At 50.4% G+C, this 13,041-nt stretch overlaps 6 protein-coding genes across 6 annotated transcripts; 4 read left to right on the forward strand and 2 right to left on the reverse strand.

The window, feature by feature from the left end:
- Positions 1-216: 216 nt before the first annotated feature.
- BGW36DRAFT_381431 (RNA polymerase III RPC4-domain-containing protein) lies at positions 217-2,427 on the forward strand. The gene is made up of 2 exons (XM_046216429.1): positions 217-318; positions 418-2,427. The coding sequence occupies exon 2, from the start codon at positions 459-461 to the stop codon at positions 2,172-2,174; it is 1,716 nt and encodes a 571-aa protein (XP_046071611.1). The 5' UTR covers positions 217-318; positions 418-458; the 3' UTR covers positions 2,175-2,427.
- Positions 2,428-2,948: 521 nt separating this feature from the next.
- Positions 2,949-3,727, forward strand: BGW36DRAFT_190058 (uncharacterized protein). The gene has a single exon (XM_046209785.1). It carries the CDS (start codon positions 3,056-3,058, stop codon positions 3,560-3,562), a length of 507 nt encoding a protein of 168 aa, XP_046071612.1. The 5' UTR covers positions 2,949-3,055; the 3' UTR covers positions 3,563-3,727.
- BGW36DRAFT_360494 (uncharacterized protein) lies at positions 3,666-4,109 on the forward strand (the record flags this gene model as incomplete). Its single annotated transcript, XM_046214182.1, has 1 exon — positions 3,666-4,109. One exon carries the CDS (start codon positions 3,666-3,668, stop codon positions 4,107-4,109), a length of 444 nt encoding a protein of 147 aa, XP_046071613.1.
- Positions 4,110-4,900: 791 nt separating this feature from the next.
- On the forward strand, positions 4,901-5,686 carry BGW36DRAFT_408487 (uncharacterized protein). The gene is made up of 2 exons (XM_046219081.1): positions 4,901-5,119; positions 5,183-5,686. The coding sequence occupies exons 1-2, from the start codon at positions 4,984-4,986 to the stop codon at positions 5,578-5,580; spliced, it is 534 nt and encodes a 177-aa protein (XP_046071614.1). The 5' UTR covers positions 4,901-4,983; the 3' UTR covers positions 5,581-5,686.
- BGW36DRAFT_381436 (CrcB-like protein-domain-containing protein) lies at positions 5,675-7,344 on the reverse strand. Its single transcript, XM_046216430.1, has one exon. It carries the CDS (start codon positions 7,178-7,180, stop codon positions 5,744-5,746), a length of 1,437 nt encoding a protein of 478 aa, XP_046071615.1. The 5' UTR covers positions 7,181-7,344; the 3' UTR covers positions 5,675-5,743.
- Positions 7,345-8,416: 1,072 nt separating this feature from the next.
- BGW36DRAFT_298172 (putative C2H2 finger domain protein) lies at positions 8,417-11,047 on the reverse strand (the record flags this gene model as incomplete). Its single annotated transcript, XM_046211415.1, has 4 exons — positions 8,417-8,558; positions 8,611-9,605; positions 9,656-10,818; positions 10,912-11,047. 4 exons carry the CDS (start codon positions 11,045-11,047, stop codon positions 8,417-8,419), a joined length of 2,436 nt encoding a protein of 811 aa, XP_046071616.1.
- Positions 11,048-13,041: the final 1,994 nt, after the last annotated feature.

A 13,041-nucleotide genomic window follows, 5' to 3' on the forward strand; every position in this document is an offset into this window, starting at 1 on the left:
TATCTTGTATACAAGATGTGTAAACGTGCAGATATTGACCATTTCAAAAGTTACAAATTGATGTGGTAGATTTCATAGTACGAACCCAATGGAATGTATCGCATGCCAAGACCGGTTGACACCTTAACAACGCGGCAACGAGTCCAGTCCAAAGTAGGACTAGTGGTAGATAAGATCCCTATCGCAAGCCGCATTTTTCTTTTTTCGTGAGGCACACACCACCACTTATTGGCCTCGACTCACAGCTATAAGCCTAGAAGGGCTCCCGTCTCTGCTCTTTTCAAGTTACCAGATGAGCTTACCCCCCCTGACTTAAATGTATTAGCCTCTTTGGATGCTTCTATCCCGTTTCCTGATGGTTAATTAAGTTAAGCTTCCAAGTCCAGCCCTTTCTGATCGATGGCAACGCCCGCATAGTGTCCTACTACCACACCTCCCGCAATCGCACGTCGATCAGCATGCCTCCTAAAGCAGCTCCATCGGCCTCTCGCTCGACGAGGAAAACTGCGACCTCATCGGCGCAGAACGACGAGCAAAATGCAGCATCCCAACCCGCTACAGACAATACACCATCAAATCCGCTCTCTGGACGACCCCCGGTCCAGCGCCTCCAGTCATTAAACAAACGCACGCCAGGTGGTAGCATTAGCAATAGAGCTTCTATTGGTCTCGGTGATCCCAGTCAATCAAAGCCGGAATTAAAATACAAACCTCGTGCTGCGAATCGCCGTACGAAAGAAGCGCGGGATGCTATACTAAAATTAGAGGAGGAGAGACAACGCCAGAGATTAGCAGATGCGGCAGAAATCCAAAGATCCCGAATGCCTAGGGCTCCGAGGGCGAGGGGTGGCTTCCGAGGTCGTGGAGGGTCGTTTATGCAAACAAGTGGCCCGATGAGTATGGGAGCGGCCAAGCGCGGTCGTGGCGGTCGATTCGAAGTAGATTCGCATGTGTCCTCAGTATCCAGACGCAGTATGTCTGGGTTACCTGGAACAACGGGTGGTGATCCGGATCTAGGTTACTCCTCAGACGAAGATGAACATGCTGCTCGAGTCAGCATCGATCAGATCAACTTAGACGACGACGATTTAAAAGATGGAGATGACATTGTTGTGGATAAGAAGGGTAAAAAGGCTGTCAAATCCTCACATATGTCCACCATCAGAGTTCCACTGCCTGTGCGAGTCCCTCGACATGAACACGAAGAGCGAGTGGTCGGTGTGAACACAGAAGCGAGCTCGAGTACGTCGGCAGAGTTGCGACGCCAAGCGAAGGAAAAGGCCAATACGGATGGTAGTCTTTTTGTTGACGAAGCTCCCGGGGCTGTAGAAAAACCTGAAGATGACAATATCAAGCCAGAACCGACAGACGGTGATGTATCTATGACTGATGTGCCACATGTCGGTGCAGAGACTGCGGACGAGGATGAAACGCCCCTTCCTATGCAGATCGCCAAAGCTCGGAAGAAGGTCACAGTCAAAGATCCTCGAGGTTTACTACGAACAAGGGAGGACATAGAGGAGTTTGATCGGCATAATGAGGACCTTAGGGTAATGAAGGGTCTTCTGACGCTAGAGGGAGAGACAACTTCCGAAAAGAAGAAAAGCGAAACTGAAGGCGTTGAAACTAACGGCGCTCAAGATCCAAAGGAATCACTTGAAGAAGAGGAGCCGTCTATGGAAAAAAACGCTGGAGAATTATTCCTGATACAATTCCCTCCATTGACACCGAATCTAGTTGTACCTGGCACGGGAGAGCCCGTTGGATCAGGAAACCAACCCGGTATTGACGACGACGACGTCGCCTTCACGCACTCCAATGCCACCCTAGGGGAACCCGAAGTAAAGAGAGAGGATGGAGACGAACCCACCAGGGTTAGTTTCGCAGCGACGGCATCGAATCCACTTGTAACTGCGACAGAGCGGGCCCTTCCAGCCGGGCGCGTGGGACGTCTCAATCTTCACAAGTCGGGCAGAGTAACATTGGACTGGGGGGGCATCAGCTTTGAGTTAGACAAGGGAGCCGATGTCAACTTTGTACAGGAGGCATTGATTGCCTCGAAGTCTCCCGAAGTGTCTGGAGAGAAAGACAATACTGAGGAAAAATGTGTATGGGCCATGGGACAACTGAGTGGTAAATTTGTTGCCAGTCCTGAGTGGAATTCATTACTATGATTTATCTACGCGCCAATTGATAAGACATATTTCATATCGACGTGAATCGCACACTACCACACCTGTATAGACTAGGATCCAAATCAGCAATCTCGATGCCAGACGAAATCTTTTAGGAACAAAACCGCTTTGACTGATACAAGTATTATATTCATATTTCTTTCCGATATACAAACATGCCATTATATGAAAATGGCCAATGAGCTCGTCTGCATTTGTCCAGTTCACGATGTTCTCCACATCTTACACTTCTGCAAAGCCTGATAACTAGCGTCTATAACCATTCCCACTGGTCCCTGACGTCCACTAGAGTCAGGCCATCCAATGGCACTCTATACTTATGCAATAGCTCCCACTATAAGTGGGGCTTAGTGGAGACGACCCGCCATTTCCGCAGCTTAGACCACTTAAGCCTGTTTTAAGGCTTTAGGCAGTACGCAGCCGGGAATTGCATGACGTCGGTCTGCGCGTGTCACCATAAGAAAAACAAGAGCTCGGTATTAATTTAAATTTAGAAGTAGGATGAGGATAAATAGTTTTCCCAGCCCTACAGATAATAGGTGTACAGCAAACGAAATCGTGCCGACGGAGAAGAGAGCCGCGTTGCAACCAGACAGGACCTGCTAGCCAATCTACCAGAGAAGAATCGATATTCGATATTGGCATGCACAGAACCTGGAATCAAATGGAGCCTCTGACCTGTGAAAAGCGCTCTCGAAGCGCCACTCTCCTCATCCTCCCATATCGACCGCAATTCTGTATAAAAATCTGGAAATTGCTGCAAGCAGCGGGTATCGGCCAGCCGCCTGTCAGTGGTCTAGACAGCCGGATAAGCTTTGGCGGCCCCCACAGCTTCCGCCACTATTGGCCTACTGCAGAAAATGGCGCGCCGTGCACGAGCCGCCTTACGCAAAGTGGAAAGCTACCCGCCGCAACAGGGAAAAACCCGTCGCTCAATAATTTCCGCGTTTTTCATTTGCTACGGCACCCATAGCTTGCAACCTGTAACAGGTCAACCGTTCACCACCCCCAAGCTCCTCTTCTCCTGCTGCTGCAGGTACCTTCCTCTTTTTCACCACCTCCAGCTCCCCTTTACTGAAGGCCTCCCATTCAATCGCTTGGATGCGCCTGCGCCGCAGTGCGACTCTCGTCCAACATTCGGCCGCAATTATCTCCTGACCGTGTACCTGCTTTCCATTGCTGGTCCGAGAAAGACAACGCCGATCAAGCTTCCGCATTCTGCCGCCGAAAGTTTCTTATTATTGCGCATACCATCCATCAGAAGGCATCAATTCCGGAGCCAAAATTTGGATGTGAAGAAAGTACTATATAATTGTCAAAGAAATTATTCCCGTCGTGTCCCAGGACCCTGCTACCTCTGTCGTTGAGAAATCTCTTCCGGTGTATATATCGTGTCGCGAGCTAGATTGCGAAGGAATTTGTACAGATCGTCCTTATCCCGCCTTGTATGGGGCGATAAAAGCCGGCACAATGAGATTATCCATCACAATTGTGCTTCTGCTGCTGTCGGCTGTCGTGGTTCTCGCGGGTCGTCCCTCAAAGAGCGAATCGGGCTGCCACGCATTGAGAACAGGCTCAGCCATCGCGAACTCTCTATGCTTATATGAAGAGTCGTCTGACCCTCATCAAGCGGTTTACGACACAAACCCTATCGTCGCATTAGCAGACTCGGCCCAAACAGAGGCCGACGACTCTCTCTACATACAGGCTATTGAGCCCGCGCAATCTCCATGGCTGGCAGCTGCAACAAACGACGGGACAGGATTAGAGCCTTTGAAAGATAAGATCGGCGCCACGCTGACTATTCGCTCTCGTCTTAAAGCACGGAGTGAGGGTGCATTGGGCAAGACGCCATGGATCGGCATGGCCATGGGGCTGATGTGTACAACATTGGCTGCAGTGGTGCTAGGATGACTTGATACTTTTTTTTCTATATAGACAAGCGTCGGCTACTTTCCCGGGCTTGGTCCACGTCACTTGGACATGGATGATTATACACTATTGCATACAGGTGTCTCGAGTTGCGGAGTTATACATTTATCGGGGCGTCGGCTGTACATTATTTCGATTCTTCCTGGATATTTAATCCCTACATATCACTACCTGGTTTGGGCACTGTTGTATGTTATCTAGTTATCTACTCATGACACTGGCTGTCGTTTACATACGCTCGAATAAGCTTCAATCTATTAACTGAGGTCCGATCTGCATGTATAGCTGGTTAATTCTAGTTAATTCTATCAGCATAGAATATTCGTCTTAGTAGCCACTCATGCTGTGCAAATACCTGGTGTTGTATGCTAGTTTTCTGCTTATCCCCTGGTCTTTCAATGTTGGTTCTGAGCGAGGCTGGCGGTCTTGTGCTGTGAGAGGATTGACATAGCCTTGAATTCGCCATTATATGATGCATATCGAGAGATGGCCCTGTATTTTATTATAATATTGAATAAACACCATATACGTCGTGTATGTGCAAATTAATTAGCATCTAGGAATAAATTATAACAATAGAATCTGACCCCAGATTTGGCCCCACTAGGAGGAAAGTAAGATCGGTCTGCTCGGAAGGATCGAGTTACGCCCGACTAGTCACTCGTTTCTCTGCTTTCTCTTTGTTTAGGATGCTTTTTTCAACAATGAATGCAGTAAGAGACTTTATGCTATCAAATTCTGCCTCTTATCCTTATCATCCTTTCATCCACCACCATCCTCATCCTCATCCTCATCCTCATCCTCATTCTACCCAGGTCACAACACTCGATACGCAGCCATCGTGACTGGTAACATCATGAGCAAAGGCAACGCCAAGTACGACCACCCTCCATACACCCCGATGCCCTCGCTAGGCCATGAACTAGGCATCATGTTTGGCTTTCTGGCCGCATGCGTGCTGACTGTCGGCGTATACTACATTTTCTGGCAAGGTACGCCAAACATCATTTATAACACAAGGATATGGAAGTTAATCATATACTAAACCCGTCCAGCCTCGCAACAACGCGCCGCTGCTCGCGACGATGCCCGGCGTAAAGACCTGCGTGCCCGCGGCTTCCATCACGAACGAGGCGGATACCACGACAAAGCGCTGGGGCGATATGCGAGCCGGGACCCGGTTGCGCAGACCCAGGGACAAACGCTGCAGTTCTTGACTGAGCCGGGTCAACTGGATGGTAATCATAAACTCGCAGGCCCTGGCGTGGATTCTGTCGCCCACGAAGCGATTATATTGCGTGCCGAGACGTGCAGTTCAAGAGGGGGGAGGGTGGATGCTTCCTCATCGCCGTCTTTTGAGGGTCAGGAAATGCAGACATTTTCGACGGATGGCGAGGCAAGCTCGAGGAGTTTGTCGGCTGTGCATATGCACAGGGCGAGGGATTTGTTTTGACTGTGTTCACTCCAATTGCTCTCTTTACGATGACATGAAGATACCACCCCTGCGCTCATGATTTACGCATAACTATCATATCAATCAACAAATCATCAAATGTTCATTAGGGTATCTTGCAGCTATATCTATATACTGTATTATGTAAAAGCAAAGGGAAGTATCATGTACAGATCGGAGTATCAAACCCTCGACCCCATCTCACACTCCCCATGAGAACAACCAGCAATCCAAATCCAACAGCCATGCTGGCTCCTCCATACTGATACGCAAATCTCCTTCTGCCCAGACTTGTCAACTCGGCAACCCACGTGCTCACTGTCGTAGCACAGCCGCAAAAGCCATCCATAACACCTTGTAACACCTGACAGCTGACCAATATCGACGAGAGGGGGTCCTCACCGCCAAACAGTGATCTATTCGTTCCACTGGGAGAAACCGCCCATCCCGTACGAGACTCTGCCCCAATTCCTGCAACGTGCTGCAAGTCATAGCACATGCCCAGGATGCCCGTGCCAATAATATTCACCGCAAATGTGCCCAATGGGAAGTACGCGATGCGTGGGTTTAATATCAGAGATAGGTAGAAGCGCAGCAAACAACCAAGCGGCGCGAAAACAATCGCAAAGACCACCTCACCACGCCATGCATTCTTCGGTGGCCATATGCTCATGAAAACCGCCCCAACCCAGCATCCCCAACCCAGCAGCACAACGACGCGATCGAGGATATTCCTGGTGAAGTGAAATGGGACGATAGGGATTAATGGGTCCAGAGCGAGAGCCAGGTGCGCGCCGAGGTATAGTGCAGATATACTCAGACACACAGTTAAGGTCAGAACAGCGACAACCGCCATAAAACTGTCTCCTCGGTTCCTGTCTAGCCTACTCCCGGAAGAAGGGTCAGGCAAATCATTTGACAACGCCAGAAATGCATCCCTCATGAAGCTCGAGAAACTCGTAAACGAGCCGCAGAATCCCGTCGTTAGCCCAATATATAAAGGTATTGATTTTTTTACGTCTTTGTGTTTTTTAAGCCATCCTCCCTGGTCTGAAGATTGTGTTCCAGTACGTGGTGGATGTCCCCATTCCTCGCGAAAAAGGTTTCGATCTTCAATAAAAAATCCCATCAAAAGGCAGCCGCCAAAATTAGCCCATAGTACGCCGGTAACGATAGGAGCTCCAGGATAAAATGTCAGCGCCTGTAGCCCAAGACGCGCGAGGGTACCAAAGATAGCGAAGAAAATGAGGTAGGAGATTGTGTAGAGTTTTGTCGCAAAGGAAGATAACGGTAGGAGCTCGGAGGGCGGTCTCGCTTGAGAAGGTAGCTGCTCGCGGCGTGTCGTAGTAGGCTCTCGAGTCGCTGGGGGTTCAGACACGAGCTCTGCAAGTGGAAGCGATTCGTCACCTTGTCGCTTGTCACGATCACGGTCTGGCTGATAGAGCGGTGCACCATCCGGTTGTCGTTGCGCGTCGGTAGGGGGATCAACAGGGCGTTGTGCTATCACTTCTGAGAGGGGCGCGACTGCATGCTCTTCGTCAACTTTCTCTGCTGTTTCATTTACTGTTTCTTGCGGCATTTGTAGCGAGCGATTCAGCATTTGCAGGACCTTGGTGTGGTACTACTGTTCCTCGGCGATTGCAGCAGTGCAGTTCAAATTTTAGCGCATTTCAGGTGTAGCACGGTTTGGTGGCATTGATAAATATGTGTATCACAATGTGGCCTTGACTAGACAAGAGCAATAGACAGGTCACAAGCAACACGCGAAGCTGGTAGTGGGAAGTATCAAAGCCGTGAAAGACGAGCAGTTCAGGTGGACCCGCTCTTGATCGACCCGATTCTAGCCTCTCCACTTGTCCATCTTGTATCAATCAACTTTGCCACAGATTTACATAGCCTACATAGTATTTGTTACGGCTACATTAAAAGCAGTTCCATCCCCAATTGTTTTTATTGTCAAGTGAACAAATATAGTACAGTGACTATCGCAAACTCGCAAACAAAAATCAGAAATTCAAAACAGACAGATAACAGCAACAAAATTCGCGCATAACATTCAACGCAATGCACAAGAAAAGCATGCAGGAAGCTGAGAGGAGACGAGTGTCCGGATTATCGAAAATCCAAAGCATTGTATGATAAAATGAAAATCTAACGATGCAAAGGAAAAAAAAAAAACCAAGCAAAGGAGCATCAAAGTCAAGCCAACAGTCCAGGAGACCGATAATCAACGAGCGATAAGAACAATTAATATGTAGTGCGACATACGCACAAAACAAGGTATCAAAGGGCCAAAGGTCTGTCCAAAGACATGCAAAGAAAAGGAGTAGGGTTAAGAACAATATTAAATGGCAAAGCCAGAATCGAAGAAACACACAGGACCAGCCGAGTGTAGACACATTGCCTTCGCTAACCATCAAAAACCGAGAAGACGCACTGACCGGACTCCTGTGAGCTCTCAAAAAACACACCCAAACCAAATGCAAACAGAATGCAATCACAAAGAAAAAGATATTCAAAGGAAGCTACCAGCAAGAGGTCCAACAGCACCAAATACAATGACACCATGCCACCCCTTGCCAGCCTTCCCAACCGTATTTCCACTTCCTGCCGGTGACCCAATATGAAACCAAATACCTAAACGAGAGTAACGAACCGGAATGCAAAAAAATTTCAAGGCTTGTGTCATTGGTGGTGGAGGCTACGTCGTATTCGGATTTCTCCACGCGCAACCAGGACCCCAAGACTAAATGAGTGACGAGAACATTATAATCGATAATGATCAATAGGTAGATTGCAGAATGAAAACAAAATAGTTTCATCACAAAGGCGAATCCTAGTAGGCGGTGCCGACACTTGCAAGACTTTTGGTTGGCATCGGGTGAAGAGGCTGGTCTTTGGCTACCTGCAGAGAGTCCTCGTAGCCCACCAAAGCCTGCGAGTGAAGCTTGAAAGATTCGCCCATGAGTTTGGTTATTCTGGTAGAGGTTAGCATTCTGAAATCTGACCTGAAAAGAGAAAAAAGCTTACCCCCAAACAACGACACCGTCGAGAATATTACCCCAAACACGAGAGACGGTTGAGCTCAGTTTACCAAAAGCATCGATTGCGTCGTCGTCAAAGAGGTTGCGCACCTTGCTGTAAATTGCAATTTCGGCTTCAGTGGCTGGCTCCTCGTCATGTTCCAGGCGATAGAGCCATAAGCTGAGAATAACCATTAGGTCAAGGCCGCACAGTGGGTGCTCGACGCTCCAGTTGGTGGCAGAAGTTTTGGCAACCCAATTGATTCCTTGAACGGCAGCAATCTCAATGCATTCAAAGCACTGTTGGATGACCTTGTTCATCTCTGGAGAGCGCTTCACCTTGTCGCGTGCAACAGTCATGGCGGCAGCTACTTCGTAGGAGGAATGGTAGCGGAGAGCCTCTTGAACGGACTTGAGATCAACTTCCAACCGAGCGCGTGTGTTGCGGTAGATAGCCATGGAGTTGAAAATCAAAGGGTGGCCCTTCTGAGGAGTACTCAAGGGAACCACAATAGTTTCTGCTTCACACAATTCAAGAGAATTTTCCCATGTCTCTAGCGCGAGTCGAAGCTTGTACTCTGTCACGACGTCCTGGAGAGCCTCAAAGCTGCGTTTGTGGCTCCAAACTTGAAGGAACAGCGCATTAATCATGACGCGAGTAGCAAAGGCGCTGTACCGGGTCTGTTCACCCTGGAATAAACGATCATGGGCCTCACGAATATTGACCGGAATGACAGCACTGAGCGTTTGGCGCCAGGACTCCTCATCAGTCACGTCCATATTCCACAAAGACTCCGACGAAGGCAACTCCAAGCTGTCCAATTCGTCAAAGCTCATGGCAGGGGTGTGGTTGAAAGTCAAAGTGAGCATGCCGAAGAAGATATAAACAGCATAGTATGTTCTGCGGCACGACTCGTCTTCAATCCACTGTTCACGACTAGGGTGTCGGCCTTCACGAGCCTCGGTGCGAAGCTTTAACTGATAACGATTGCCAGCGACCATCTACAAAATTAGTATTAACTTCATCAGAAACAAGACTACTGACGACTTACATTAGCCAGCAGACTCTTGATCGAGCAGGTCCATTCCAAGCCCTTGGGATCACCACTCCAACTCTCGAAAACCATGTTCAGTAACGTACTTTGCATGGCCCATAAGGGACATTTTCGCGAGTCGAAGTTATCCTTCTGTTGCAAGAACTGGTTGACAAGGACTTTGGAACCGACGTGCAACATAAAGGCATGCTCCCGTTCAAATGTGTACAGAGCACCAATAGATAAGACGGCAAGCAACAACGGTGGTGAAGCTTCGGTAGGCCTGAACGATCCCTGGTGCAAGAATGGGAGATGGTGATGGTAGAGATTGAAATACGTGGACAGGTACTTGTTCAGGGCCGAGGTAGATGGGAGTTGAAAGCCCTCTGGTAAGGTTGAAAGGCCGTCGGCACTCTTGATGTTGTCCACGATACGTTGTCTCTCTATTTCGTTAGCAAGTTGAGGCGCCTTTGGTAGAGTTAGAGCCTGACTAGGCCCTGGGGACCGCCGATAGTTGACAGGGCTGACAGGGCCAGTCATAGAAGGGTAGGGCGAGAGCGCATTTGGAGTCGAGTTTCCAGATACGGGGAGTGAGTCCATGAGAGTGTGCAGAGATGGAGCGAGCGTATCTCTAGCCGACATGTGTCGATCCATCATAGACATCTGGTGGGAATGTGCGCCTCCGTCTTGTGATGTAAAACTCGACATCGGATGATGCTTGGTCTCGGTAGGCGAGAGGAGAGAATCCCATGGCATTTGCGGAAGCGTCGCGTTGCCAGACAGGTACGATGCATGCTGGTCCAGAAGAGAGCCACGGCCAGGCGAAAACGAAGGCTCCGAGCCCGTACGATCTTGGACGTGACCGGTAGCGGCTGCGGCGGCCTTGTGTTGGAAGTCTGTCATCAACATGGCTGCAGTTTCAAGATCGACCATACCGTCGCTGCTTGCCTCGATCTGCTCGAGGGTGGCTGGATCGATGGTAATGGAAGGCTTGCTGGACGACGCGGCAGGAGCAGGCGAGCTCTTCTGTACACCACCATTCCCACCACGCCTGCGGCCCTCACTAACCAAAGGAACACCTCCATCCTTTGCGTGAACGGTGCGGTCATGACGAAGGAGCAGGTCTCGGCGGACAAAGGTACTGCGACATTTCAAGCACTTGAAAGGTCGTTCTTTAGTATCTGTGGATTGTCAGCTTGTTTCCTTTCCCCTTCTTGCCTCTTCTTTTTTTCCTTGTTTCTCGGGTATTGGTTGGATGGGTTATCAGGACATACGTGATCGTTCGTGTCGGCTGCGGTGCTCACTTCGGCTGAAAGCACGATTGCAGAATTGACATTTGTATTTCTTCTCTGGCGCTGAAGTCTTCTTCGCGGGCGAGTTGGCAGCTGCGGCGGGGGCAGTAGGAGCCATTTGCACAGCGGGTGTGGAGCGGCCTTGACGTTATTCTTGTCAGATTGTTGAAGGCGACGAAGAACACGACTGGGATATGAGCCGGACGGCAGGCGCCCACCGGTTGTGTAGGAGGTTTAACGACGTTGAAGAGTCGCGTTGCTGTCTGATCATTCCTTGGGCGGGGGTGGGTAGGAGCGAACACGGACGGGTATAACGAGGAGGGAGGGGGAAGACGACGAGCCCAGCCACAGGCGGACAAACAAGAGAAAAAAAGATTAGAATAACAGGACCAGAAGCGAAGGTCGAAGCCAGAAAGCCTGCGGATAGACAGCTAACAGGGGGCAATGTGGAGGGGAGGGGTGGAGAGAGAGGGAAGGAAATAATGTTGAATTAAGAGGGAGTAATTGGGAAGATGAAGTGGGAAGGGGCAGGAGAGAAAAGAGGGAAGAACGGCGGGCGAGGAGGGGGAAGGCAGCACAGCGAGCGCGGGAATGTTCGAGGCAAGAGAGAGAGGGAGAGGACGTGGGCACAAGAGGGACGGGGCGATCGCGCGGTTAGGGCCACGACGCAGGCGTGGCTTTGTCTGTGGTTCCCCGGGGCGACCAGGAAGGGGCGCTGCTGCACGCTAAGCAGAATAATTGCGACGCATCAAGAAGAAGAGATGGAGGGAGGAGGGAAAAGGGGGGCGGCTTGCTGCCACACACCGCCCGCGAATGGGGCCACGCACTGCGCCCCACCGGCGGTGGCTGGCCACCGCGCCGGCCAATGGACACGCGTACATCCATGCGCTATCCTTCACACGGACTAGCGACACCCCTCCTGCGAGTGCCTCCACGCTACGCAGAGGGTAGCGTCATCCGCCAACTTCCAACTCCAAAACATCCCCCAGTGCGCACTACTGCTCAGTGTTCACCCCCTCCGAGACGTCGCTACGTGCTATCGTAAGTTGCGCCGCCGCCCCCCCCAGCCCACATGGCGGCCCTCGCAACCACCATCCCGGTACTACCGCGTTGCTGACCACTCCCACTCCCACTCCCACTGCCACTACGTCTCGACTTAGTCGTCTACTGACTTTACTGCTCTTTCTCTCTGCTAGACTAGCCCGTCACATGCCACCACCGAATGAGCTCATCGTGCCGGCCCAGCGAGAGAAAGGATCGAGCTGCGAGGCACAACCGCAATCTTGGATAGTCCGGATGCGGGGCCGCGCCAAACTGCCCCTCATCGGCTCATCCTGTCTGCGGCTGTCTGGCCCCTCGGTATTACGCTCAGCCCTGGTTATTTTGGAATACCCTCTATTTAAACGCGTGCCACTTTTTGTGCGAGTGGCAAGGCATCGATTCCTTTGGCTGGTGTTGACAGAATCCGGCTTTCCTCCTTCCCATCATGATATTATTCACAACCAGTCTCGATGCTTATCTGTCTAATATCATTATGATAGTGCAGCCCGGTCAGTCCGCCTCCTTGCCAGCTTGTACGACCCGGAGCAAGGGCAATACCCTCTAAGCACACCCCTTTACCAGATCCCAACCATGACTCCATGACTCCATGAATCCATTATTACGTGCCACCCGTTCATCTGGAGGCCCTTGCCCCTCCCAACCCCTCCCCCTCCCCCTCCAGGAACAGGTGACCCCTCCAAGAAAATTCAGTAGCATGTCGGTTGGTGGAAAGTCGTCATACCATGCGCGCCATCGACAAGATTGAGTAAAATCGTCCATGTCAAAGTCGTTCGGGGACCGAGCCAAAAAAAAAAAAAAAAAAATCCGATGATCCTTGCAGCGCGTCTGACAGGAATAATCGTGTCCAGCATCGACGTGTTAGTTGTTTACCACTACTATCGTGACTAAGAGTCTAAGCAAAACGGAACGGGTTCCTGCCGGCTAATGGCCCGCCGCAACCAGTCAACGCGCGCCAAATTGGCCAAATATAAGCTGTCACCGGCCACTCAGAGGTTGCACACAAACAAGGGCGGCCAATCACGGCTTGCTGCGTCATTCTCAGTAATAAGT

The sequence above is a fragment of the Talaromyces proteolyticus genome, assembly GCF_021365285.1.
Source record: "Talaromyces proteolyticus strain PMI_201 chromosome Unknown BGW36scaffold_7, whole genome shotgun sequence".
In the NCBI taxonomy this organism is placed as follows: domain Eukaryota; kingdom Fungi; phylum Ascomycota; class Eurotiomycetes; order Eurotiales; family Trichocomaceae; genus Talaromyces; species Talaromyces proteolyticus.

Coding starts and splice junctions, on each gene's coding strand:
- BGW36DRAFT_381431 (XM_046216429.1), top strand. CDS start 459: ATGCCTCCTAAAGCAGCTCCATCGGCCTCTCGCTCGACGAGGAAAACT.
- BGW36DRAFT_190058 (XM_046209785.1), top strand. CDS start 3,056: ATGGCGCGCCGTGCACGAGCCGCCTTACGCAAAGTGGAAAGCTACCCG.
- BGW36DRAFT_408487 (XM_046219081.1), top strand. CDS start 4,984: ATGAGCAAAGGCAACGCCAAGTACGACCACCCTCCATACACCCCGATG. Junction 5,120..5,182: donor ATACTACATTTTCTGGCAAG/GTACGCCAAACA, acceptor AAACCCGTCCAG/CCTCGCAACAACGCGCCGCT.
- BGW36DRAFT_381436 (XM_046216430.1), bottom strand. CDS start 7,180: ATGCTGAATCGCTCGCTACAAATGCCGCAAGAAACAGTAAATGAAACA.